Source organism: Eschrichtius robustus, chromosome 13 (genome assembly GCF_028021215.1).
Source record: "Eschrichtius robustus isolate mEscRob2 chromosome 13, mEscRob2.pri, whole genome shotgun sequence".
Lineage (NCBI taxonomy): Eukaryota > Metazoa > Chordata > Mammalia > Artiodactyla > Eschrichtiidae > Eschrichtius > Eschrichtius robustus.
Window position 1 is genome coordinate 3,354,738 of NC_090836.1, and position 26,769 is coordinate 3,381,506.

The window sequence follows — 26,769 nt, forward strand, 5'->3', positions numbered from 1 at the left end:
CCAAAAAAAGTTTTTATTATTATTGGAATACAAATTCATGCAGCCGATAACTATTTGATACCACGCATCAGGAACTATGCCAAGCTGGGGTTAAGTGCTAAAGCAAAATCAAGACCCTCCCTACACGGATCTTTTTGTCAAAAGGCTATTGTTTGGGTAACTAGGCGCTGCGGTGCGTTGGCCCACCGCGCAGACGCTCTGCTTGCCACAGGAAGTCCAGAATCACCTGGAACCCAGTATTAAGAAAATATTTCTTCCCATGGGTTTTCAGTAAGGTGGAATGGCTTTCTTCGTAAGCTGAAACCGTTTTTAGGTTTTCAGTTTTATTATTGTCGGGAAGGCCCCTTTACCACGCGGGCCATTTCCTGCAAACGGGCAGCTCGCAGCACTTCGCCGGGCCCCAGGCGCACGCCGGCCCCACTCCGGGGACACCCGGTCGCCTCCCCGGCCCTGCGCGCCCGGGTAACGCTCTCCGCTCGCTCTGCGTTCAGCACGCGCGCCCAGCCAAGCGAGGAGGCCGGCCGCCCGCGTCTCGGGCCGGGGAGACGCACGCGCGGCGCCCACGTCCGGCGGCGCGGCGTCGGACGCTGCGGAGGATCGAGAAGGATCTGGAAGAATCCGGTTAGACCGGGGGGACGGGCGGGGGAGGCCGGGAGAGCGCGCAGCGGGGGGGGAGGGCTGGCCCGGGAGTCCGAGGGTCCCAGCACCGGGGCGGGGCCAGGCGGCCGGCGGGAGGAAAGAACCAGAAACCACCTTTCGTAGGAGCGCCCCGAGCGCCAGAGCCCGAACCAGCCGCCGTCTCTAGAAAGTTCTCCCCCCACGTCTTTCGCGGCCGCCCGGCTCCTCCCAGCCCCTCCCTCTGCGGCGGTGGGACCAATCGCTCCCCCGGCCGCCCACGACCCACCTCCTGCGCCCGCCCGCGCCGGAGCAGAGGTGCGCGAGCCCCGGCCGGCCGCCCGCACAGCCGCGCACTGACCGGCGCCCGCTGCCCGAGGAACGGCACGATGACCGCCGAGGAGACGAAGGCTGCAGAGAGCGGAGCGCAGTCGGCGCCGCTGCCCCTCGAGGGGGTGGACATCAGCCCCAAGCAGGATGAGGGCGTGCTTAAGGTAAGGGGCGGGGGGCTCCCCGGGGCGGCGGGGGGCGCCAAGAGCCCGTCGCCGCCGCGCTCCAGCGGCCGGCCGGGGCTCGGGGCTCGGACGGCCGCCTCTGCAGCCTCCCGGCCGGCCGTTGACCGCGGCGTGCAGCCGTGGCCGGGCGCACCGCCTTGCTGGCCGGGCCGCCAGTTCGGGGCGGGAGGGCGGCCACACGCTCGGAAGGAGGAGGTCTGGGCTGAGGGCTCCCCAGTCCCCCAGCCCCGGTCCCCGGCCCCCAGGCCCGGGAGCGCAGCGCCTGCTCCGGCCGCGGCGTGCGCGGGGAGGGGCGCGCCGGGGGGACGGGCGCGTGAGCCGCGGGGGGCCGGGCGGCGTGCACCACCCCTCTCTGCGACCCGGGACCTCGCGGCCGGCTCCTTCCCTGCCGCCGCCGCCGGGGAGCCCCCCCGGCCGCCTGCGCCTCGGGGGTGCGGAGCTCGCCGACCCTGGCAGTTAAACATTAGCCAGGACGCGAAGCGGGTCCCAGGAGTTATTTCCTGGCCTGCCGGCCTTTGTGCGACTTGGCGCGCGGACCCGGCGCCCTCCGCCTTCTCGTCACCCCCTTTCTAAAGGCTGGGACCCGGCTAGGTCACCCGCTCGGCCATGCTGTCCCCCTCCCCCCCGCCCCGGTGCATGCCGGGACCTGTAGTTCACCCCCCCCTCCCCGGGCCTTCCTGAGCGCGGGGTGCGGGGCTGGGAGGAGGTGCTCTGCTTGGGCGCCCGAAACCGTGTTACCGCCCGAGGAGCCAGGGGGAGGGGTCTGGGACCCAGGCAGCGGGGCATCTTGACCCACGTCGGGACAGCGGGCCGCGGTTCGGAGCTGGTTCTGCGCTGTCCAGGATAGCGAAATCCTAGCTCGGATTCGTGCCTTGTTCTCACCCAGCGTCTCTCCTCCTGGCTTCCCACTGCTCAGCCCCACGTGCGCGTGTGCCCTGGGCGAGCTCGAGACCTCGGGGCGCTCTTAGCTGGTGCAGAACGCACCTGGCTGCTCTCCCAGTGGGCACGCGGCTTCCAGGGAGACTCATTTCCTCTTTGATTCTCCACTCCTTCCCCTTTCCTTTTCTATTGCTATTCAAGTCCACATCCATTCCATCGTGGAAGCTTTCCCTTAGAGGGTGACCACACACGTACCAGGGAGCCCACAGAGCCACCTTTTATAAATGGTAAAGAACAGAAGCAAGAGTCTTAGAAGTTCCTGGGAAATAGTCTAGCCCTGAAACCCAGGACTTCAGTAGCCTACCAGTCACGAATGCTCAAGTCCCAAGTCAGAGGTTAGGGCCTGGTTGAGAGCCAGGGCTCACCTGTAACCTGGTGGTTGCTTTTACCTCTCCTGGACTGCTCCTGTTCTTTTCATTATTCATATTCCTCTTTTCTGTCTAAACTAGATCCTGATCTGATGACAGATGTTTAGGAAGAATGAGGAAACGTAGCATAAATACTTTTCCCTTTGTTGCTGATAATTATTCAGTCTTTCACCAGTTTAGTCCTGTAACAACTCTGATAGGGATTATGATTACTACTTCACAAATAAGGTCTGGAGAGTGAAAGTGACTTGTACGAGAGCATACAGCAAAAACTTGAACTCAGGTGTTGTTTTGTCTCCAGTGTTTCACACCAAGTCACGTCGTAGTGGAAGACAGGGAGGTCAGTTGGTTCTAACCAAGCTCCACAGCAGAGTCATTTGATGACGGGTTCATCGAGTTACTTACAAGGAGGCAGAAGAGTCTGTTTACGTTCTGGTCAGAGGCGTGCGGGTAGTCATGGTGCCTCTGCGTCCATCCCCAGGTGCTCACCTTCTCCCCTTCCTCCAGGTCATCAAGCGAGAGGGCACAGGCACGGAGATGCCCATGATCGGGGACCGAGTCTCTGTCCACTACACGGGCTGGCTGCTTGATGGCACCAAGTTTGACTCCAGCCTGGACCGCAAGGACAGATTCTCCTTCGACCTGGGGAAAGGTGGGCATGGTTAGCGGGCTGGTGGGATCGGGGTGTGTGAGCTGTCACAAGCAGAAACAGTATTCTCAGGAGTTCAAAGACGAAGGGTTTGTTACAATCTTAATTTTTTCTTTTTTTTTGTTTCCACTGTCCTGAAACTATGTTGATTTTTTTTTTTTTTTTAATTTTTATTTATTTATTTCCTTGGTTGCATCAGATCTTAGTTGTGGCAGGCGGGCTCCTTAGTTGCAGCTCGCCGGCTCCTTAGTTGTGGCATGTGAACTCTTAGTTGCGACATACATGTGGGATCTAGTTCGAGGACCAGGGATCGAACCCAGGCCCCCGGAATTGGGAGCGCTGAGTCTTAACCACTGCGCCACCAGGGAAGTCCTGGAACTGTATTGATTTTTATCTCTCATTCCCCTGATCACCTCTGAACGCCTGGCTTCCTCTTCAAGGATGGACTGCCTTGTTTTCTTGAACCGCTTTGTTCCAGAGTTGAGTGGTTTTTGTTTTTTTTTTTTTAAGTGGTCTGTAAGCAGGTTTTCTACCTTCCTGGTCCCATTTCTAAAGAGTGTCCAGCTTCCCCTTGGGCATGGGACAGTAAGTCTCTGGGGCCACTGTTTGAACTCAGAGTCAGATCCCTGCCAAGGAGAACCTGTTTGTTTTCTTTTCTTTCTTTCTTTTTTTTTTTTCCCCAATAAATTTATTTATTTATTTTTCGCTGTGTTGGTTTTTGTTGCTGCGCGCGGGCTTTCTCTAGTTGCGGCGAGCGGGGGCTACTCTTCGTTGTGGTGCGTGTGCTTCTCACTGCGGTGGCTTCTCCTGTTGCAAAGCACAGGCTTCAGTAGTTGTGGCACGTGGGCTCAGTAGTTGTGTCTCGTGGTCTCTAGAGCGCGGGCTCAGTAGTTGTGGTACACGGGCTTAGTTGCTCCGCGGCATGTGGGATCTTCCCGGACCAGGACTCGAACCCGTGTCCCCTGCATTGGCAGGCGGATTCTTAACCACTACGCCACCAGGGAAGTCCCGATCTGTTTGTTTTCTGTACCTACAGGGGAGGTCATCAAGGCTTGGGATATTGCTGTAGCGACCATGAAGGTGGGGGAAGTGTGCCACATCACCTGCAAGCCAGAATATGCCTATGGTTCGGCGGGCAGCCCTCCCAAGATCCCTCCCAACGCCACGCTTGTGTTCGAGGTGAGTGGCCACAGCGAGCAAGGCAAAGAGCCAGCCTTGTCTCAGCCCAGGGCCTGGCTGCCCTCCAGCGCTTCCTGCCTCTCAGAGACAATGTAGCCAAGGCTGAGGGCCTGCCCTCGGGGGAAGGGGAGGAATGGAGAGAGCGGCTAGCTCTGCCATGCATGTAACCTGCTGCTGCCAGAAAGTGGTCAGTGATGAGGGTTCAGGTGGGAAGAGGTAGGCACGCACCCCTTTTCAGGCTTGAAGCAGCAGGGTGAGGGCTGGAGGCCTGTTTATCTCTGGAGCGGTGCCCACAGGAGATGGGTCCTAACTGAAAGGGATCAGGAGGTCATAATCTGCATAGAGTGGTGACTGACAGCAGAGAATATTGGCGCTCCGGAGATAAGAGGAGGGGAGAGATGCCTGCTGCGTGGGTCGGGGGTGGGGAGGAAAACCTTTGCTGAGGAGCTGGAACTTGACAGCGTTCACACTTGAAGGTGGTTGAGCCCTACCAAGTGGATGCCGGGGGAATGTTGGGAAGGCGGGTGAGAGGTGTTGGGTTGCTCCTGATGCCCGTCGGGCTGAGCTTGTCAAGTAGCTGGGTTGGGACTGTCTGGAGAGCACACCGTACGAGAGTGGCGAGTGCACAGAGCAATCTCCTGAGCTGAAGTGAACCCTGCGGCCTGCCCGCGTCTGCCACAGCTGAGCCAGGGCAGCTCCCAAGAACCTGGCAAAACTGCCACTTGGGCCACTCCTGCTGTCGCTGCCCTCGCCGTCAGACCCGCTCTGGCATTTCCTAGGGACCCCTCCGAGTGACAGCGGAGCTGTGACCCCTCACACCTTGTCCCACAGGTGGAGTTGTTTGAGTTCAAGGGAGAGGACCTGACGGACGAAGAAGACGGCGGAATCATCAGGAGAATCCGGGCTCGGGGGGAAGGCCACGCCAAGCCCAACGATGGCGCCCTCGTGGAGGGTGAGGTGGGGCAGTGCGGGGTTTCGGTCAGGTTCTGGTGCGCACGCCCTGGGTGGCTTCTCTGTGAAGTGGGGCGCTGAACCACATCCTCCTGACACTCCTCCACGTCTGAGAACGCCGAAGGGCGTTTGGGGAGCAGGAGGTGACGAGGCAATGGGGGCGGCTGCGGCAGCGTCCTTCCTCGGTCTCCTGCCTGCTTACGGCCCTGGTACGTCACCTGTCTTTCACGCCAGTTGCGCTGGAAGGGTACTACAAGGACCAGATCTTTGACCGCCGGGAGCTCCGCTTTGAGGTCGGCGAGGGGGAGAGCGTGGATCTGCCTTGTGGGCTGGAGAAAGCCATTCAGCGCATGGAAAAAGGAGAACATTCCATCGTGTATCTCAAGCCCAGGTGAGGTACACTTTGGCCCAGGTGCGGCAGGCTGTAGAACAGGTGGGTGTACCAAGGTCAGATCTACTCGTCCACAGTGAGTTGTGTAACCGGCCTTTTGTACGCCTCCCCTGTTTACGGTCACTGTGCTCTGGGCACCCTGCACGCACACCATCACGATCTCCTTGAATCCAAACCTGACGTTTTCAGTCATGCTGCTACAGCTTCTCTTTTCTAGTGACATCAAGATTTTCATCTTCTGTTCATTCAGTCATTAACTGTATTTATTGAAACACACCTACTGTGTGCCGGACACAGTGCTGAAAATCCTTAGTTATTCGGAGACACTGTTGCCACCTTCTGGTGACTCATTGCTCTGTGGGGTACCATTTAAATTAGTAATCGTGCCCGTGTGTAATGTGAGTTATTAGAAAGATTTGCAACATGCTAAGTAAGAGCCCAAGGAATTGTGTGAAGAGGTCAGGGAAGATTTTGCCAAGCAGGAAACATCTGAACCAAGACTGAAGCGATGAGGAGGTACTTTGCAGGAAACAGGAAGCCCTTTCAGTGTGGAGCAGGTTAAGTGCTGCTGAGATGACCTAGCGTTTTCCTGCCCCACAGCTATGCTTTTGGCAGTGTTGGGAAGGAAAAGTTCCAGATCCCACCAAATGCTGAGCTGAAGTATGAAGTACAGCTCAAGAGTTTTGAGAAGGTGAGTTTGTTCAAGGTCTTCCCTACCCTGAAGTCAGGTCCCACCCTGGACGTGACTTCTTGGGGTGCTGACAACTTTGTGTCTCCCTTGGGGTATGGCAGGCCAAGGAGTCCTGGGAGATGAGTTCAGAGGAGAAGCTGGAGCAGAGCACTATAGTGAAGGAGCGGGGCACCATGTACTTCAAGGTGAGCCTGCAGCGTGGTCCTGGACGCTCCCGAGGAGTGGACATGCTGGCACCCGCAGCTGTCACCAAGTGGATCCGAGCTGCCTGGTCAAGCCGGCGGTAGGGGTTGGGCGGGGCAGGACTTTCTCACGCCTGTGGGTCACCGGTGTCTACAGGGTATGACAGCTTGGGGCCACCAACGCTGTGCCGGGTGCCTGAGCCTCCCTCCCATTCCAGGAAGGCAAGTACAAGCAAGCTCTGCTGCAGTACAAGAAGATTGTGTCCTGGCTGGAATTCGAGTCGAGTTTCTCTAATGAGAACGCACAGAAGGCACAGGCCCTTCGGCTGGCCTCCCACCTCAACCTGGCCATGTGTCATCTGAAGCTGCAAGCCTTCTCGGCTGCCATTGAAAACTGTAATAAGGTGAGAGAGCGAGGGCAGTGTTCACGGGCAGGCTTGGGCGAGCTTCCGGCGTGTCTGGAACTTGCCCGCAGTGACTAGGGCAGAGGTAGCAGGATGGAGCCGTGGAGCTCTCAGGTGCAGGGCCCAGAGGCAGGGCGGTGGGAAGCGAGTGGCGTGGCCTTAGTGGTCGGAGACCGTGGCACAGCGGCGGGCAGAAACACTGGATGGAAGGACCGGCTCCGTGTTCTCTCCTCCCCGACTCTTTGCCTCTCCCTCCTATGCACCCACTTTAGTCTAAAGAGATGGACTTCCCTGCTGGTCCAGTGGTTAAGACTGTGCTTCCACTGCAGGGGCACAGGTTCCATCCCTGATCGGGGAACTAAGATCCCACAAGCCACATGGCATGGCCAAAAAAAAAAAAAAAAAAAAAGAGCATGGAAATGTCACAGGTTCTCCTCTTTCATCTAAAGACCTGTCTTCCCTGTCTGCCTCTTGGACTAAATGAGGTGCCTTCCTAGACCTTGGTCCTTTCCGTGTGGTGCCCAAGGCTCGTTCTTCCTGGGGTGGGGCCTCATCCTGCTGAGGGCTGCCTCGGGAACCCAGTGCTGGCCAGAGAAGCTGCAGGATCTGAGGTCTTGCTGCTGCGTGCTCCCTGTGTCTCAGGCCCTGGAACTGGACAGCAGCAACGAGAAGGGCCTTTTCCGCCGGGGAGAGGCCCACCTGGCGGTGAACGACTTTGACTTGGCACGGGCTGATTTCCAGAAGCTCCTGCAGCTCTACCCCAGCAACAAAGCCGCCAAGGCCCAGCTGGCCGTCTGCCAGCAGCGGATCCGCAAGCAGCTCGAACGGGAGAAGAAGCTCTACGCCAACATGTTTGAGAGGCTGGCTGGGGAGGAGAGCAAGGTGAGGGTGGGGCCGGGGAGCGGTTAGGGTGGACGACGGGGACAGAGGCATCCCTTCGTCCCCGTCCCCAGCCCAGCCCAGCTGGGGCGGGCCCTCTGTGCCTGTGCCTGTGCCTGTGCCTGTGCCTGTCTGTGCCGACCCTGGAAGCCTGGAGCGGCAGCCCGGGTTTCCCCCTGTCCGGCCCCCTGTGTCAGGATTTGGCTGCTCTGATGGTCTCCCCAGCCTACATTCTCTGTGCCTGTTTATTTAAAACTCAGGTTTTAGAAACTGAGGTTGAAATAGGTAATGCATGAACGTGGTTAAATTCAGACTGCACAGAACGTGTAGTGGAAAGGCTCCCTCCCCCACCCAGTGTGCTGGCGGGACAGACAGTGATCCCTGGCGACAGGCGGTGGGCTCTGCCTACTACTTTGTGCATCATGCTTTCTTCACGTCATACCTAGAAGCTTATTTTACATCAACGTGTGAAAGAGCTTTCACGTTTGTTCTTAGGCTCACGTAGTCTTCCACTGTGTGGATGTGTCATATCTTACTTACCCAGGTCCCTATTTCTTAGTCTCCCAGTGTTCTAAACCTGCACTAATAGAAATATAATGCAAATTATATTTGGAATTTTAAATTTTCTAATAGCTGTGTTTTAAACAAAAAGTAAAATAGGTGAAATTAATTTTAACATTTAATTCACCCAAGGTATCTAAATATTGCAACATGTAATTTTTTTAATTGCATTTTAAATTTTTTCAGATTAAGCCTTCAAAATCCAATGTGTATTTTATACTTAAATTGTTTTGAACTAGCTGTATTTAAAGTGTTCAGTAGGCACATGTGGTAGTAGCTGCCATGGACAAGTAGAGTTTTATACAGTGTTGCAATAAAGTGAATTCATAATTTTGTACATGAGCAGGTGTATCTTTAGGTCGCACATCGAAAGGGCATTGCTGTGTCCCTATAATTCTGTTAGCAGTTAGTTGTTTTTTTTTTTTAACTTGGGCGTGAGTATTTCTGGGTACAGACGACACCTAGTGTGCGTGTGCTAGGTGATCACTTGGGTGCGGGCAGGTGAGAGTGGGGATGTGGGTAAGAGTCACCTTTATCGTCAGGGGGCAAATGAGAACTGGAATTCACCCCCTTCCCCCTCTCCCTTCTCGCAGGCCAAGGTCGCTTCGGGAGAGCAGCCCGCTGACGCGGAGATGAAGGAGATGAAGGACGAGCAGAAGAACGACGTGGCAGGGGCCCAGCCTCAGGTGGAGGCGGAAGCCTAGCCCCGCCCAGCCCTGCCCCCGGCTGCCTGCCCCCCCCTCCCTGCCCTACTCCACCCTGTTAGTTTTGTAAAAACTGAAGAACTTTGAGTGAATTAGACCTTTATTTTTCTATCGGGTTCGATGGTGGCTTTGAGGGAAGGGGGAAAGGAGCAGGCTGGGGGATGGAGGTCGGGGGGTCATTTTAGGTGGTGTCACCCCCTTCCTTCCCCCATTCCACATGAACGAATGTCCCTCCACACGCACACTCACGAGAACGTTATTTATTTTGCTTCCTCTGTCTTCTCTGTCCGTCTTTCAGGTGGTAGAAGGGGGCGCGCGGTAGGGATGTGAGGTCTGACGAGGCCGGGTGGAGGGGGGACCCCTGGACGGCCCCTCCCCTCCCGGTTCCTCCTCGCAGACGTGGGTGCTAGGGGCATGGGAAGCACTGCTGTGCCCGTTACCTCTCTCTCCTTCCCTCGCCCCAGGTGGTGTGGCTGCTACTGCCTTCTGGTGTCATGGTGACCACCCCTGTGCCCCCTCCCGTCAGTGTCCCTTCTCAGCCAGGCGTGTCCCACCCCCTCAGCCTCTTCCCTGCACTTGCTGAAGGTACAGGCTCGCCTCAAGTTCTGTGCTTGAGCAATAAAGTGGAAACAATAAAACCTGGGTGTTGGGCAGCCCTTTGTGTTTGGCCTCGGAGGGTGAGGGTGGGCGTGGGCGGCTACACCAGGGGGCAAAACTAAGGGAGTCGCCCACCCCATCCCCAGCCTGCCTGGGGCAGCAGCTGACACCGTTAGCAGTAGTGGAGCAGGGCCTCCTGCGCACCACATGGGCTGTATTGGGGCCTGCGCTCAAAGCCTGCCAGTGGGTCTCCCACACTCCTCCCCCCGGCAGCCTGGCAGGTTTTTAGTAGCTCTGGTTTTTCTTCCCTAACACTTGGGAAGAGGAAAATATATAAACATCTAAACTACATTGGGACCAAGCGACTGAGTTTGCTTTGAGGTTAGATTTGTCTACTTCTGCCCAACTGATCCAGTAGAAAGTTCAAGCTGTCTTGGTTTCCTAACAAAGTGAAACCCCTGGTGTCACCCACGCCTGTCGCCCTTTACACAAGGGAAGAGGGAAGAACAGTCATCAAGCCTGGCAACATCGGCAGCCCCTCAGGCCCACTGTCCAGCTTTCTTCTTGGCCTTAATGGGGAGAAGCTTATGCTTTTTCCTCACCGTGCTTTGACCCCTGGCTTCTATAGCATTCTGGGGCCCTGGGAGAAGCCAAGGGGCACGAGTGAATCATGCTGAGCCTTGGACGATCTTGACTGCAGGCCAGAGCCTGTGTCTATCCCCTTCTCCCTTGTCTGCGGGGGCTGTCTAGTTCTTTCTGCCCGGTGATACGGTTAGCCTGCCCACCACGTGCCTGTACAGTTCCTTCCAGAAGAAATTTCTCTATACTTTCGCTGTGGAAGATTAATTTCCGTGAAAAAGTTCAAGTCGTACAGCATGGCTGGTGCTACAGCCAGAACTAAAATTTGGGTGTTCTATTATCCCCCAGTGCCACTGCTTGCTCTCTGCTGGGTTCATGTCATAGCCTTGCGCTTAGGGTTTGTGTCTGGGTCTCTGGTATTTCAGGATTAGACTTGCCCCTGCAGCCCATGATAATAGCTAACCCTCACTAAGCACTGATGTAAGCCCAGCCTCACACAGATTAACTTAAATCCTCGTAACCATCCTACAAAAAAGGTATTGCCCCATATTACAGATGAGGAAACCAAGGGTCAGAACTTAAATGGAAAGAAGATCTGCCTGGAATGTGAGATGACCTCTTGAACAAGTCCAAACTGCCCTGAGGTTCATGTGACCTTAGGCAAGTTGAGCCTCTTTGCTCATCTGCCAAAATGGAGATGGACAAAAAGCATGCCTGAGATTCCCTCCACCTCTGGATGCTTCTACTGTAGGATTCCAAGAATTTGAAACATAACTGGAAAAAAAACCCAAAACCATAACTGCACTTCTGTAGAACCCTGGAAACTGGACAAGCCTTGGTTTATGTACCATTAAAACTGTCTTCTGAGGATGTTTTAGTACAGTGGCCAGAAGTCTTTAAGGTTAAAAATAAATGCACCACCTACTCCACTCTGCTCTGGGTCGGGCGCAAGTGCATTTCCCAGTCAGTCACACCCTCCTCACCAACACTTAAATCTTTTCATATGCAGAGAATGTGTGGAGTAAAGAGAACCAGTAGCAACCAGAACTGAGCTGTTCCTGCAGACTTCCACGTGGTCTCTGGAAGGTCTTAAATGGGGTTTATCTTGTCCTAGTGCTGGTCCAAACATCAAGTTCTATAGATTCTTATCTCCTAGGTAGTTGCAGTCCCTGTTCCAGCAGCCCTTTCCCAGCATCCCCACGTGTCCGCCTGTCCTGTGAAAGGCTCCCCCGCGTTCCCGTGTGCGCCCCTGCGGGTCACCGTGTGCTGCGTCCCAGTTGAATCCCTCCGACCGCTTAACCGCTGACTGCGCCTTCCCAGCCCGTTTGCGCTGCAGGTCACACCCCGCGGGCCCGGGCCAGCCTGCCGTCCCAGCATCGGTGCACTGGACTCCACCAGCCACACCAGTCTGAGTGAGAGGGTGAACTGTGAATCTCGTTTCAGTTGGAGAAATAACACGTGGAAGATATTTTAGGCAAGACTAGTAACAGGTAGTCCCTTTTTAGGAAACTATTGCTTGGAAATAGAGAAACAGTGGAACCTTCGATGCCTTATTCCTTCTGTCTTAAAGACCAACCTTCCCAGTCCCAAACCAGCACTCCTCAAAGCCTTGTAACCCTTAGATTGAAAGGACAGGGGGCTTAGGGCAGTGCTGGAAAAAAGCCAATGCAAGTGTGAGAAGACATTCTTGTCCTCTTTCTGGAAATCGTTATTGCTGACTTTACGGCTGCAGTTCCCCAGCTGCTTGCCAACCTCGGATAACTCGGATGCACCAACTATCCTTAATTATAAAACACAACAAAACCTTATTTAGCACGTAATGAACACTCAGTATACCACTTTGGGAGGCAAAGTGAGAATGTGAAAGATTCACAAAGTGGTTCTAAGGACGAATGATGAAGAAAAAGCAGTGCTGGGCTTCCCCGGTGGCGCAGTGGTTGAGAATCTGCCTGCCAATGCAGGGGACACGGGTTCGAGCCCTGGTCTGGGAAGATCCCACAGACCGCGGAGCAACTGGGCCCGTGAGCCACAATTACTGAGCCTGCGCGTCTGGAGCCTGTGTTCCTGGAGCCTGTGCTCCACAACAAGAGAGGCCGCGATAGTGAGAGGCCCGCGCACCGCGATGAAGAGTGGACCCCGCTTGCCACAACTAGAGAAAGCCCTCACACAGAAACGAAGACCCAACACAGCCATAAATAAATAAATAAATAAATAAATAAATAAATAAACAAACAAACAAATAAATAAATAAATAAATATTAAAAAAAATGATGTCAGTCTCAATAGTAGTAGTAGCAGTTGTAGTGGTAGTAAAAATTAAAAAAAAAGAAAAAAGGAAAAGAAAAAGCAGTGCCTTCGTTAACTGAGAGTTCCTTGACTAGAAGAGAGGACCAGCCATACCCTGTCCCCCAACCGGAGACAAGCACGTTCCCTTCAGATCTCCAGTCTCCCGTTCCACGGTTAGAAGTGCCTCACACATAAAACAGGTTTCTGTTTTTTTTTTTTATTGAGGTGAAATTCACATGGTTTTAACCATTTAAAGAGAACAATTCTGTGGCCTTTAGTCCGGTTACAATGTTGCACAAGCACCACCTCTATAGCCACTTCTGAAACACTTTCCCCGCCCTCCGCGTGTCAAGCCCACGTCCTGATGTTTGGGCTTCGGTGACAAGAACGACTCTCCGTACTTCAGTTGATGGCCAGTAGAGTCCTGAACAGGCAACAGCTCTGACGGGTTCTGATGGGGGCGGGCGGGGGAAACTACGCGCGAGTGCAGTGGACTCTGAACGACCGTCTCACTCAGAGCAGGGCCCACACTGCTGTTCTGCCTAACAGCTAGGTCAAGCAAGTGTGAGGAACAGGTTTCCACGCCTCACGACCTCTAGAACCGCATTGCGAATCACACTTGTGGAAGTCTCACACGGAGCCCACTGGAGGCTCTGGCCCCGCCCTCAGGATGGTGAGTGGCTCTGGGCCTCACATGCAGAAAGAGACTCATTTCAAGGTCCTGCCTCTTCCCTGGGCACCCTAGGCCGACACCCTGAACAGAGAAAGAGGTGGACAAAGAAATCTCCCTAGAAACGCTTCCTGCTTAACACACCTCCCCTTCCCTTGCCATTAGCAGGTTTCTACTGAAGCTATTGTTCGGCTACACCCACACAAACACCGTATCCAAGTCATCTAACCAGGAAGACCGCCTGGTTAGGCAGTGCTGGGGAGGAAGCCAAAATCCACGCTGAGAGAGCACCTGGCCTAAATGAGACGAGCTCTAGATAGTGCCGGTGGAGACCCGCCAACCACCTCACTAAGAAGGGCCAACAACAGGGGTCTCCTTGCGGAGCCAGGGCTCTGTCTGCATGGCTCCGCCATGCCTGGGCCTGTGTTCCACTCACTGGGACCGTAACACTCAGGCGGTTAAAGTAACTGGCGCAGTGGGGAGAGGCATGGAGCAGGGGGCCTTGATTCTCGCCATGTTTCTCGGAGACCTATCTTTCCTTCCTTTCTAACTTTGTTTGGCCCTCTTGACAAAAGCCAAAAGGCACTGTATCCAAGTTGCAATCATAATGACATGACCTTCACGAAATGACAAACACAGAGCAAAGAAAAACAGACACCCTGGCACAGGAAGGTCAAGAACAAGAAGCCCAAGTGATGAGGAGGATAAACCAAGGCACCGTGGGCGCCGGGTCAGGGTCCCATTTCAGAGAGCTGGGGCAGGCCAGGGCCCTGGGTGACAGGAGCAAGGTGATCCTCATCTATTTTGTCCTGGATTATTAATTTATTTTACTATTTCACTCACAGGGCTGGGAAAAGAGAAAACAATGGAGTCATATGTACAGTGAAAAGAAACAATTCAAAACTAAATAAGTTTACACTTATTAGAGGGAAACATTTTAAAATTGGTTGTTTTTCCACCCCTTAACCCTAGTATGAAGCTTAGGGTTTGAGCCAGGATGAGAGAACAGAGATGTGGTAGTGCGGGACAAGGCAGCATGCAACTCCTCCGTAAGCAGATGGATTTAAAGCACCAGGTACACTCACGTGACCCAGAGCCTTGGAACGGACCTGGCCAGCCCCACAATACACCACAAGAAACAGAAACCTAAGGGTACCTACAATCCCCAGCGTCTGTCCAGACTACCTCCTCTTTGCCATTCTGACCTACTGCTTCCTGTTCTCATCTTATCTGGCCATGAGAGCCACAGGATCTCTAGGGGTAGGGGAGTTGTGGCTCTCATGGCCATCCCCTCCCCGGCTATCACTTGTAAAGCATGTTGCACGTGTATTATTTCATGAAATTAGTGCAACCACCCTGTGACCTTGTCTCCTTATTCCAGTTTTTTTGGATGAATAAACGGGTTCAGCAAGATAAAGCAACAAGGCAGAAAGTGATGGAGGTGGGACTCAAACCAGAATTGTTTGAGCCAAAACCCCACGTCCTTTCTGTCACTGACTGCCAGAGCTCCTAGCAAAGTCCTCAGGCTAGAAATCAGGGTCCCCTCCCCGGCCCCAGACAAAAAGGTCCTGCCCTCCAGGGCCTTCTCCCACTATGTTCAGATGTAGAAAGTAGGCCAGCCCTGATCCAACATCCCCAGGTGAGGTAGACCTCCTTATTTTTACAATGTTGACTCCTGAAGGACCAACGTGTAGATCAGTCTGGGCCTGCAAACCTAAACCTAAAAATATACTGAGCACCTGCAGAATCTCACAAATAATACTTTTGATGTCCTGATTGATGAGGCCCAAAGAAAGGCTGCACTGGATTCAACATGGAAGGTTTCCCCCTGAGGCCAGCCTTGATGGTGATGTCCCATTTATGCTACGGAGGGGGGCTCCCGAGGGAGGGAAGCAAGAGGTTTGTGCTGGGGGGCCAGAGCAGACCCAGAATCCCAGCGACCCCGATTTCTAGCCTGAGGACTTTGCTAGGAACTCTGGCAGTCAGTGACAGAAAGGACGTGGGGTTCTGGCTCAAACAATTCTGGTTTGAGTCGCACCTCCGTCACTTTCTGCCTTGTTGCTTTATCTTGCTGGACCCGTTTATTCATCCAAAAAACTGAATAAGGAGACAAGGTCACAGGGTGGTTGCACTAATTACATGAAACAATAATTGTGCAATGTGCTTTACAAGTGATTTTCAAACTTTTACCCACAGAGCACACCCACCGTGGGACAAAAAAAATATTTTTTTGATAAGCCAGTATATACACGTATAAATATATACAATTGGAACAAAGGTTTCACAAAAATAATACTTACCTTACTACTCGAGATTACTTGGCATTTTCTATTCTATTTCGTTTTTTAAAAAGCTGGTCCGATTCACTACCCTCATTTCAAGACTCGTAATGGGGAGTTACGTAGTTTTTTTTAAAACACTGTTGGAAACCACACAGTCATCGGTTATTACGATTATTATGATTCTCAGGGATGGTCTGACGGCAGGAAAACTTCACTGCCAGGGCAACAAAGGACCAGGTACACTCAGGTCAAGGTTATTAGGTCAAGCCCGCGAAAGCGCTGTTGCCAAGGAAACGGCTCGGCCAGGCCAGCGTCGGCGGACTTGGGCGCGCAGAGCCTGCGGAGAAGAGGAGTGGCCCGAGGCCCCGTCACTCAGCCCCGCCCCCACGCCCGGCGCGCCCGGAAGGCCCGCCTCCTCTCTGAGGTTAAGCGAGGAAGGCAGCGATTGGAGGCTCAGGGGTGACGTAACTTCCGCTGTGGGTGGGTTTCCGCTCGGGCAGCCGTCGGGAGGGGCTCGGGGAGCACTCAGCGGGGCTCCACGGTCCCTGAGCCCTGGGAACTGCGATGAGGTCGGTTAGCTACGTACAGCGCGTGGCCCTGGAGTTCAGCGGGAGTCTCTTCCCACACGCCATCTGCCTCGGAGACGTCGATAACGACACGGTCAGTGCGTGCGCCCTGGAGAGACGCAGCCCGTCTGCGACGGCGGGGCGGGGCGGGGCGGGGCGGAGGAGGCCGCCCGCGGCGGCGTGTGCGTGCTGCGAGTGCGTACGGTGTGGGCGTGGACGGCGTGCGTTGCACGGCGGGCGGTGCGGACTGCGCGCGTACGCACGGCGCTGAGAGCCGGATCGGGAAGGGCTGTGTGGGCGGCTCGGGTACCCGGCATCCTGGCTGGATTGGTCCGGAGCCCTGCTCCACTGTCCTTCTAGGGACTCGCGTACCGGGTCCACTGCCTGGTCAGTCACTTGTTCCCAAGAGGAACCAGTGAACTGTGGTGGCCGAGTTCCCAGCTCCTCCGGGGCCGCCTTCCCTTTCAGAGCGTCGGAAATAGGCTAAGAGCGCGCGTGCGGCTCCTGCGGGAGCACCTTCCGCACCGCCCGGCTCGGCCCGGCCCACCGGACTGCTCTCGGCGCTTGGCCGGGGTGTCTCCGCCTGGCGGGCCCACCTCGGTTGAGTTACTGGCTCAGTGTCCATGTCCCTTTCCTCCCCCAGCGGTCCTTCCTTTTCCCGTCGGTTAAGTGACTTAATACAGGTAGAGCAGGCAGAACCGTGTCTGGCACTCGGTTAACGCTCAGGACACGTTAGCGTCGTCGGTAGCGTTTGATTATGGGCCGAGGGCTCTGCTGCATTCTGGGAATTCAAAAGCCCCAGCCCGCAGGTAGCTCATCGTGGAGCGGGGGAAGGGTGATAGAAGAATAGGGAAATGTAGTGAGAGGCCCATTGATTACAAGATGTAAAGGGTTCTGGGGTGAAGCATTGAAGGGGACGGTGACCGTTGATGGTGTGGGACACTTTTTTTCATAATCTCAGTTTCACGTGAAAAGCTGACAGAAAGGAAGTGCGCTCTTTCTCTGCGTCCGCCCTCTAGAGACTTTCTCCCCACTGGTGTCGCAAGGCTTCCGTGGGGTCCTCGAGGGTGTGTATGCAAAGCACATGGTTGCTCTCCTCTCCTACCCTCTGCCCCCGTCGCTTCTCTGCCTCCCTCACATCTCATCCTCACCTCCCTAACTGGTCTGTGCTCTCTTTTCCCAGGGAAAAAAAATTCGGGCTAAAACGTCCCCACCACTCGTCCCCACCACTCACCCCCAACCCCGCCCCGCCCCCAGCCTCCTTTACGCTGTGATGGAAAAAGTATTTTATGAGGCTTCTTGGCTCTACCCTGTCTAGGGAGGAAAAAGTTATTCCCATAAATTTGTGTTATGTTTTCTGGGCTTTCTCGTTTCTTCATATGCTCAGCAGTATAATTTTATGAGACAATCAAGGGAGGCATTTTAAAATAGTACATTAACAAAGTGACGTTAGATGTGCATTATTTTCTATTTTACCTGATTGTTTAAAAGGGCACACGTGCCTTTTTTTTCCTAGCTTGACAGTGTCAGCTTTTTTGGCAATTATACTTTTCTAAGTGCACTGCACACTCAGTTCTGCAATATTAGGTATATTACACTACCTTTTTTTGGGGGGGGGGGCCGTGGGCGTGCCGTGCAGCTTGTGGGATCTTAGCTCCCTGACCAGGGATTGAACCTGGGCCCTCGGCAGTGAGAGCGTGGAGTCCTAACCACTGGACCGCCAGGGAATTCCCTACCTCTTTTTTTTTTAAACCTTAGTTGTAAGCATTGTAAGCTCTGTAAGGATAGGAATTTTTAAACTTTTTTTCACTGCTGTATTCCCAATACTTAGAATAGTGCCTGGGACATAGTAGGCACTCAGTAAATGTTTGTTGAATAAATGAGGATTGTTATGAAAGGCAAATGTCATTATGTATCTCAAAGCAACTTGAAGGGTTTTGCCTGTTATTAATAAATATAATTGAAAGAAGGGCAAGTAGGTGAGGTAGTTGGCTACTAATCAGGTGTGGTACACTCAGCCTGCATGAGTATGGGTAGAAATTTTGTTACTGGTTCTCCAGGCCAACCTTTGGAGATTTGGGGCAGGAAAAATACTTATTTCGTCCTATTAAACCAGTAACCTAAAGTAATTTGCGAGTAGTTTATTTCCTGCTAAGTCAGAGGGAGAAGCCAGGGATAGAATACACACCCTCGAGGACCCAACAGAACCAGTGGGGAGACGGTGTCTAGAAGGGGGGCGCAGGTCACAGAAAGAGCGCACTTCCTTTCTCTGGTAGCATTTCTGACTGAAGGTGTACTCTGCAGCTGGGGTTCTTTAGTGTCACTGAGTAACCTCCGGAGGCCAGAGCCAGGATGGACCACAGAGGAGCAGAAGTGCTGGGGAGCAGATGGGCGACCCTGGAAGTGTGCTCGTCCAGGTCGCCTACTGAGTTGTATCTACTCACTCACCGCACTCACCACACTGTTTTACGATTTTATTCCTTCGTCTGTGCCCTTGTTAAACTGAGGTCCTTCTCAGCAGTGGTACAACTGTGGATCTGTGGCATTTGTCTTTGGGCCCCTAACGGGTTGTTCAGCTTTCCCTGAAAACTCAAGGGTTGACTGGGCATTCTCTTTCATTCTGATTTTTCTTTGTTTCCTGAAAAAAATATATTTAATTTGTCTATTAAGTAAACATTTATCGAGGGCCTACTATGGACTGTGGCATTTGTTGAATGAATGTACAGAAAAAGAGTGGATTGTGTGAAAGATGCTAAGATCCCCAGGCCTTGGAGGCGTTTAACTGGAAGCTGAAAACCCCGTCATTCGTGCTGTTTGTCAGTCACCTTTCTAGATGCTTCCCTCCGTTAGCTCGGTTCCCACGGCAACCTTATGAGGGGGATAGTCTTATGATCCTCGTTTTATAGATGAAAAGATTCAGGCATGGAGGGCTGGATTCAAATTCAGCCAGCTGCTCTCGGAGGCCCTGCGCTATTCAGCCTTTCTCCTGTGTGTCTGCGGAAGTCCTCCAGGGTGCAGAGGGTTTGATGTAAATAGATAAACTTGTTTTATGCTTCTGTTTTCTAATGTCCCCACCAGAAACTGCCTTAACTATTAAAATATAATAAATCTAAGCTTCAAATCATTATTAATAAATCCCAATTCGTTTCTCATTTTTTCTTACTGTTGATCTGTTATGTCTTTGTTGCCTTGAAAATTAACTCTCTTGAGAATCTAATATTCACTCTGAGGACAGGAAAGGGTGTTAGATGTCCCCCCAAGAAGGAATCATGAAAGTATTTCTGGAAATGGCGTTTGGAGCCAGCTGGCTATCATCGTTATCCCCTTGAAAGAGGGCGGCCAGCCTTTGGGGAACCACTGGGAAATGGGGAGCCCCCATGCAAACGGCGAAGAGGCTCCAAGACCCTCCTGGGAGCTTAGCCACCACTAGGGGGCACCGGAGGCCCAGAGCTGGGATGCTCCCCCTCCGGCACCCCCACCCGCTGCGTCCACTCAGACGCACCAACGTCGCAAGGTCTTGCCAGGGGAGGGACGACCCCAGAGCTGACGTTGTCTTTATTTGGCCCCTGATTAAATATGAGCTCTGGAGTTAGAGTCTCCAAAGGGTGCATACTTGGGGTCATTTTCCTAATGTGCCCCACGCGTAAGGACAAATTAGAAGCGCCGGAAGCAGGCGTGTGGGGCATTGAGCTGTTCAGATGTCAGACTTCCCTGAGATGGAGCACAGGTTCTGTATTGGCCCTTCTCTAACCTGCCCTGCCCTCAACACACACATACGCCTAACCGGAGGTAAAGAACCTGGGAGACTGTGACTGTGTTGGTCTCGAAACCTTGTTAATAAAGTTGATGAAGATGCAGGTTGAGGTCTTGTGACTTCCGCAGAGTGGGCCCAGTCGAGAAGGGCTTGAGTGGCTCAGCAGGACCCCAGCCTAACCCTCTCTTCTCTCTCCATTTGAAGTTAAATGAACTGGTGGTGGGAGACACCAGTGGGAAGCTGTCTGTGTATAAGAACGATGACAGCCGGCCGTGGCTCACCTGCTCCTGCCAGGGAATGGTCAGTATTCAGCTCCCTGGGCCTCCAGGGGGAAGGGACTCCTCCTGCCCAGGGACTGTCGAGGCTGGGTCCCACGCATGAGCTCCCCAGCGTGTCCGGGGTCGCCAGCTACTGGTGAAGGGTTCATTTGAATCGGAGGGAAGCCCCCAGGCTTCCCAGATGTCATGCGCACACACAGCCGGGCTGGTTTTTCATTTTATGTGATGGAATGACTCCCTTAGTTCTTCGTGGGTCTGCTGAGGTTGTCTGAAGTGTAGTAGAAAATGGGGGCAGTCATTTGAATACGTCGAGAAGTATGATAGTCCGGCTCTACTGATGTAGTTTTTGTTTTGTTTAAGCCCAAGTTGTCTTCACTACCTCAGGTCCTTATACTGCTGTCTGGTAAACTGGACCCAGAGCACAGTAACGGGATTAGCACAGCCTCTTGATGTGGGGCGTGCGCAGGAGTTTTCAGCGAATGACGGTGATGAGAAGCCCGCCCCGTGCTTCACAGAGCTTAGGGAGCACTGGGGACCCTTAGCGTGTCCCCCTGAGCCCCTCTTTCTTCTTTTGCAGCTTACGTGCGTCGGGGTTGGAGATGTGTGTAATAAAGGAAAGGTAGGAAGCCCAGGGGACTGCGGGTTTCCCTCGGCCCATCCCCGACTCCTGTGCTCTGACGACCAGCCCCCTCCTCTACCTCTGTCTCTCCCAGAACCTGGTGGTGGCCGTGAGTGCCGAGGGCTGGTTTCACTTGTGTGACCTTACGCCCACCAAGGCCCCGGATGCTTCTGGGCACCACGAGACCCTCGGGGGGGAGGAGCAGCGCCCAGTCTTCAAGCAGCACATCCCTGCCAACACCAAGGTCATGCTGATCAGCGACATCGGTGGGCATGGCTGTCTTTGCAGGCAGCCAGGGAATAGGAGTCAAGGGGCAACGGAGCAGATCTCGAGGGAGCCGGGGCGCTCGTCGCGTTTGTTTGGGCAGTTGTCATGCATTTAACGCCAAGCTACTGAGCTCCCGTTATAAAGCAGGCATCGTTCCGGGCACTGGGATTGCAACAGTGAATAAAACAGACAAAAATCACTGCCCTCTTGGACCTTCACTAGGAAGGGACAGAAAACAAACGCTAGCCGTGTGGTAAGGAAGTTAAACGGTATATTCGGAAGTAGTAAGCGCCATGGAGGAGATCACCCACGGAAAGGGGCTGGAGGAGGGTGCTGAGGTAGAGTTGGCCGTTCTAAATGGAGTTGTCAGGGGAGCCCCTGCCGAGAAGGGGACAGCTGATCAACAGCTCAAGGTTGCCAGAGAGTGAGCCGCTTGGATATGGGGCTGGTACTTGGGCCAGAGGCTGTCTCGAAGGTGCTGGTAGGGATATGGGTGCATCAGGGCACTCGAGCCGTGTACCCGAGGGAAGAAGTGACAGGCCCTGCGAGACAGCTGTGTGGTTCTGGACGCAAGGGCAGGCAGGGGAGCGGGTACCTGGCTCAAGGGGTGACGGGGCAGCTCGGCAGGTGGGCCTGAGGTCGAACCTGATGAAAAGTGCCAGTGGCGGTGGTGCTAGAGGGGCGGGGAGGAGGGCGTGCTTGTAGGACTGCAGCTGGTGAAGACAGGTTTGGCTCCAAACTCGTCTCATTTTCTGGATCCACAGATGGCGATGGCTGTTGCGAGCTGGTGGTGGGTTACACAGACCGCGTGGTCCGGGCTTTCCGCTGGGAGGACCTGGGCGATGGCACCGAGCATCTGACAGGGCAGCTGGTGTTGCTCAAGAAGTGGATGCTGGAGGGTCAGGTGAGAGGCTGAGCGTGGGGGCCACAGCCCAGGAGCAGGACGGGCCTCCCTCCTGGAGGGGGCTGGTGGGAGAACAGGCGGGGGCCGGGGCTCAGGGCGGGAAGAAGAAGGGGAAACCACCTTGTTGACAGAGACCCAGAGGAGATCACTTCGAATCAGGGTCTTAGGGGAGATGGCCAGTAACAGGCAGACAGGAAGGAACACTGCGCTAAGAATTAGGGATGTGATGGTGTGTCGCGTCGGGATCCGCGCCGCTGGAGCGCAGGTGCTCCCTGTGGAGAGGGTGGCACCGGCAGGAGCCCCGTGGACGCTGCACTTCCCCCTGCTGCTGCCCTTGAAGGCTGAGGACATGTCCCAGGGCCCCTGCCCACCCCCCGTCCCCTGCAGGCTTTTGCCTTTCTCTCGCCCGCAGCCCCCTTAAGCCCCCGTCCTCTGGTGCAGGTGGACAGTCTCTCGGTGACTCCAGGGCCCCTGGGTGTTCCTGAGCTAATGGTATCTCAGCCAGGCTGTGCTTACGCGATTCTGCTGTGTACCTGGAACACAGGCCCTGGGCCGCCTCCCCCCTCTGAGGGGCCCGAGGAGGGCACGAGGTAAGGGGGGCGGGCCTGTGGACGGCGGGGTGCCTGGCCGCGAGGTGGGCGCCCACAGCCATGGAGGGGTCTGTGGCTGGACTAGCATCGGCTGGGTCCCGGCACAAGCGCCTCTGCCCCATTAGGGAAGATTATTGCGGGACCCAGGGCATCCCGACCCTGACGCAGCAACTGGAAGAGGTTCTGAGATTCCAGCCTGGTAGCTCCGTCCCTCTCTCTCGACCTGCCCCCTGGGCCGGGTGGCGTGGGCGATAGGTCTCCCAGCTGATTCACGTGCTGGAGGCTCGCACAGAGATGGGGCCCACCGGGTCCGGAGAGCCCAGCTCTCTTGGGCTCCCGCTGAGCTGCCCTCCCCCACCACAGGGAGACCCCCGCTGCCCGAGACGTCGTGCTGCACCAGACGTCCGGCCGCATCCACAACAAGAACGTCTCCACTCACCTCATTGGCAACATCAGGCGAGGTGGGGCGGGGCGGGGGATGCAGGGGGGAAGGGGGGAGGGGAGGTACAGGACCACCCTTGTTTCTAGTGCATCCTTCACGCCCCGCCCTCGGCCGCCCTCAGCGTGTGCTCTGATCTCGCCTTGCCTTTCTCGCCGCCTTCTTCGGGTCCTTCTACCGCGCCGACCCCTCCCCCCACAGGCCGCAGCCCCAAGAGCGGCGCCTCGGGCCTCTTTGCCCTCTGCACCCTGGATGGTGAGTCCCTCGGGTCAGCCATGGGCCGTGCAGGGTGGGCCCATGTCGTGTGCCCGGGGTCTGCGCAGGGTTCTGCCCCCAGCCCGGCCGCCTCTCCCCGCAGGGACACTGAAGCTCACGGAGGAGGCGGACAAGCTGCTGTGGTCGGTGCAGGTGGACCACCAGCTCTTCGCCCTGGAGAAACTGGACGTCACGGTGAGTGGGGGCCCCTAGGGGGCCATTCTCCCTTCTCAGCCGCCTCCGCCGTTACCTCAAGGCTCCCTAGACAGGCCTGGCCCCCCGAGCTCCCCCCACTCCACGGGCTCAGCGCTCTTCTCCGTGCCACTGGCGAAGCTCCCATTTCAGCAGAGCCGATGGCTCCAAAGAGAAGCAACTTGTTCTCAGGGTCCAGGAGTGAGTTGCTCGCCCATTTGCAGACGTCCGCACACGAGTGTCTGCTCACCAGAGCTGTGGCCCCTGGGTCGGCAGGTGGGGCTGCGCTGATGCTGCCGTTGTGCCTGCTTGAGGGTCTGGGAGGAGAGGCGCGAGGCTCTGAGGTCAGGTCAGGCCCGGCTCTGAGTCCCGCTCCTGCCCCCTCCCGGCCGGGTGGCCCTGGGTGAGTGAGCTTGTTTCTGTAAGCTGGCACTTCCTCGGTATAAAATGGGAGTGACGTTGCCTACTTCTTAGGGTTGTCGCGCGCACTCTGTGGGGGTGGCTCGTTCAGCAGCCCCCTCTGGTGCCAGGTGCCGGGAGACGGTCGGTGAGACGTGCTGGGGCGTTGCCTGCCCAGCTGTTTGTCACCCGGAGCCGAGTCCACGGCTCCCATAGTTTCATCCACCCGGTCAGGAAGCCTTTCTAAAACAGCTCCTGGGGACTTCCCTGGTGGCGCAGTGGTTAGAAATCCGCCTGCCAAAGCCGGGGACACAGGTTCGAGCCCTGGTCCGGGAAGATCCCACGTGCCGCGTAGCAGCTAAGCCCGCGCGCCACAGCTACTGAGCCTGCGCTCTAGAGCCCGCGAGCCACGACTACTGAAGCCTGCGCGCCTCGAGCCCGTGCTCCGCCCCAAGAGAGGCCACTGCAGTGAGAAGCCCGTGCACCGCAACGAAGAGTAGCCCCCGCTCGCCGCCAACTAGAGAAAGGCCGCGCGCAGCAACGAAGACCCAACGCAGCCAAAAATAGATAAATTGAAAAAATGAAAAAAAAAATAAAACGGCTCCTGGCCACCCCTGCATCCTGGTCTCTGGCCTTTTTCAGGGCAACGGGCACGAGGAGGTGGTCGCCTGTGCCTGGGATGGACAGACGTACATCATTGATCACAACCGCACCGTCGTGCGCTTCCAGGTGGACGAGAACGTCCGCGCTTTCTGTGCAGGTGGGACCCTGCCCCGCGCTCCTTGCTAAGCACACCTGTCCCCCTCGCTTGCACTCTCACCGCGGCCCCTGACACAAGTCTTCGTAAACAAACGAGTTCTTCAGCTCTTCCATTAGAGGGTGTGAGTGGGTACCAGATTGCCATCTTTACAGTTTTAACTAAGAGGAGATAAAAGACAGTGAGGTGTCTATCTTTGGACATTTTAAAGGATCAGATATGGGGGGCGGGTTGTTCAGAAAAAAAAAGAGTCGGATGAGTCTTGTCTGCCTGCTGTGTGGAGATGTGGGAAAGTTCTTCCCCATCTGAACGTGTCAGGACTCTGTGAAGACTGTTCTCCAAGTTCCATTCTCTTAGTTCCAAATCGGGGACCTTGGGAAGCAGCGTTGACTCCTTTGGGGGTGTCTCTGGTCACTAAAATGGTAACACTTGAATGACGCGCTGGTGCCACATTCCAGTGACCTGGGAAGAGGGATCACCACCCAAGAGAAGCCGCCCCGCGTTACCCTGGGGCTGTCACTGAGATGGGAAACCAGCACATGTCACCTCCTAGGACACTGTCGTGCCTGGGCTTTGTTACTGTGGTTTTCCGTATCTGGAATGGGCCAGATATTTTACGTTTTACCTGCTTTACTGAGTTCCCAACAAGGAAGAAATAGAGGGCCTTTAGTTTTCTGCTTGGCGTCCACGGCCGGGTAGAAGCTGCTGACACGAATGCCGCCCGCGCCGGGCATGAGCCTCCCCGACCTTTTTCTCCCCCAGGCCTGTACGCCTGCAAAGGGGGCTGCAACAGCCCCTGCCTCGTGTACGTCACCTTCAATCAGAAGATCTACGTGTACTGGGAGGTGCAGCTGGAGCGGATGGAGTCCACCAACCTGCTTAAAGTGCTAGAGGCTGAGCCGGAGTTCCGGGGCCTGCTGCGGGAGCTGGGGGCGGGTGAGTCCTGGGGGCGGGGCTGCTGCGGGAGCTGGGGGCGGGTGAGTCCTGGGGGCGGGGCTGCTGCGGGAGCTGGGGGCGGGTGAGTCCAGGGGGCGGGGCTGCTGTGGGAGGCCAGGTCCCAGCAGACCCACCAGCCCCTCTTGCCCGCAGACCCTGACGACCTCCCCGCCGCCCGGGCCCTGCTTCACCAAACCCTCTACCATCCGGATCGGCCACCACAGTGTGCCTCCACGGGCCTCCAGGATCCCTCCTAGCTGGACCGGCCGTCTTGGCTGAACGGGGATCCTTCTGAACCTCCCCACCCCTCAAGCTGTCCGTGGTATTTGCGAGACAGGGAGTGCACATTACAGAGGAAGGATGGCGGCAACCCTAGGGTGACTGTGAACTGTAGACCTCGTGGTCTTTCTGGTGAAGGAAGAGACGAGTTGCTCCTCTGCCCCTTTCCTTGTGTGCCTCACCCATCACACCAGTAGGCACTGCCCCCTCCCCAGAGCTCCCCACTCTCGTTGTGTGGGAAACAGACTTGTTTGTGAGGAGGGACTACAAACCTCTCGCTACTCCCCAACCAGACTTTGGGGCCAGTGGCGCGATGGCAGTGAGGGCCCTTCCCCCAAGTTCCATCTTCCGTGGCACGGCTCCCGGTCACTGACATCAGTGATTGTTACACGAGTGGCGAACCACAGATCTTTGACTTATGATGGGTTTCGTCCTCGTAAATCCATCGTAAGTTGAAAATGTTGTAAACTGAAAATGCATTTCCCATACGTCACCTACCGAACGTCACAGCTTAGCCTACCCTGTGTTAAACGTGCTCAGAACACTTACGTCAGCCTACAGCTGGGCAAGATCACCTAACGCAAAGTCTACTTTATAGTAAAGCGAGGGATATCTCATGTAATAAATTGAACACACTACTGAGAGTGAAAAACAGAATGGTCATCTGGGTACAGAATGGTTGTAAGTGTATTGGTTGTTCACCCTCATGATTTTAAAATCTGATGCAGGTTTACAATCCAGGCCACAATCAGAATGATACCCTGGGCCATTTATATCCCTTCTGCTCTTGATTCCTGTGCTCTGAATCAGTGGTTTTCGAACTGTAGGTTGCAATCCTCTGGTGGGTTGTGGTCGGCAATTTTTTTTAATAAATGAGATAGAATAGACTAAGTAGGATAAAAAATATGGGAGTACACTGCTCACGTGTAGGGAAGGATTGTTTTGTTATACTTGTATGTGTCCGTGCACGTGTGTGTACTGAGTGCAATGTAGAATACACTTCCTGCTGAGTTGTGTTTAGAGGAGTTGGAAAGCCACTGCTGTCAGTTATAGTGACCCCAGCCAGAGGGGTCAGCCTGAGGGAACGTCCCC

The 26,769-nt window shown here is 55.1% G+C and overlaps 2 protein-coding genes across 2 annotated transcripts; both read left to right on the plus strand.

The window, feature by feature from the left end:
* Nucleotides 1-768: 768 nt before the first annotated feature.
* On the plus strand, nucleotides 769-9,666 carry FKBP4 (FKBP prolyl isomerase 4). Its single transcript, XM_068560775.1, has 10 exons — nucleotides 769-1,109; nucleotides 2,945-3,089; nucleotides 4,123-4,265; nucleotides 5,097-5,217; nucleotides 5,451-5,607; nucleotides 6,208-6,298; nucleotides 6,400-6,483; nucleotides 6,699-6,884; nucleotides 7,527-7,766; nucleotides 8,918-9,666. The coding sequence occupies exons 1-10, from the start codon at nucleotides 1,005-1,007 to the stop codon at nucleotides 9,026-9,028; spliced, it is 1,383 nt and encodes a 460-aa protein (XP_068416876.1). The 5' UTR covers nucleotides 769-1,004; the 3' UTR covers nucleotides 9,029-9,666.
* A 6,245-nt stretch (nucleotides 9,667-15,911) lies between these two features.
* Nucleotides 15,912-26,334, plus strand: ITFG2 (integrin alpha FG-GAP repeat containing 2). The gene is made up of 12 exons (XM_068560718.1): nucleotides 15,912-16,102; nucleotides 19,967-20,062; nucleotides 20,618-20,659; nucleotides 20,754-20,925; nucleotides 21,691-21,830; nucleotides 22,272-22,420; nucleotides 22,784-22,881; nucleotides 23,061-23,114; nucleotides 23,218-23,309; nucleotides 24,348-24,465; nucleotides 25,225-25,398; nucleotides 25,552-26,334. Exons 1-12 carry the CDS (start codon nucleotides 16,007-16,009, stop codon nucleotides 25,653-25,655), a joined length of 1,335 nt encoding a protein of 444 aa, XP_068416819.1. The 5' UTR covers nucleotides 15,912-16,006; the 3' UTR covers nucleotides 25,656-26,334.
* The last annotated feature ends 435 nt before the right edge of the window (nucleotides 26,335-26,769 follow it).

Bases quoted from the DNA above. Each gene is read 5' to 3' on its own strand.
- FKBP4 (XM_068560775.1), top strand. From the start codon at position 1,005: ATGACCGCCGAGGAGACGAAGGCTGCAGAGAGCGGAGCGCAGTCGGCG. The intron at 4,266-5,096 runs GTGAGTGGCCAC...CTTGTCCCACAG, and splicing joins ACGCCACGCTTGTGTTCGAG to GTGGAGTTGTTTGAGTTCAA. The intron at 5,608-6,207 runs GTGAGGTACACT...CCTGCCCCACAG, and splicing joins ATCGTGTATCTCAAGCCCAG to CTATGCTTTTGGCAGTGTTG.
- ITFG2 (XM_068560718.1), top strand. From the start codon at position 16,007: ATGAGGTCGGTTAGCTACGTACAGCGCGTGGCCCTGGAGTTCAGCGGG. The intron at 21,831-22,271 runs GTGAGAGGCTGA...CCTCTGGTGCAG, and splicing joins AGTGGATGCTGGAGGGTCAG to GTGGACAGTCTCTCGGTGAC. The intron at 22,882-23,060 runs GTGGGGCGGGGC...CTCCCCCCACAG, and splicing joins CATTGGCAACATCAGGCGAG to GCCGCAGCCCCAAGAGCGGC.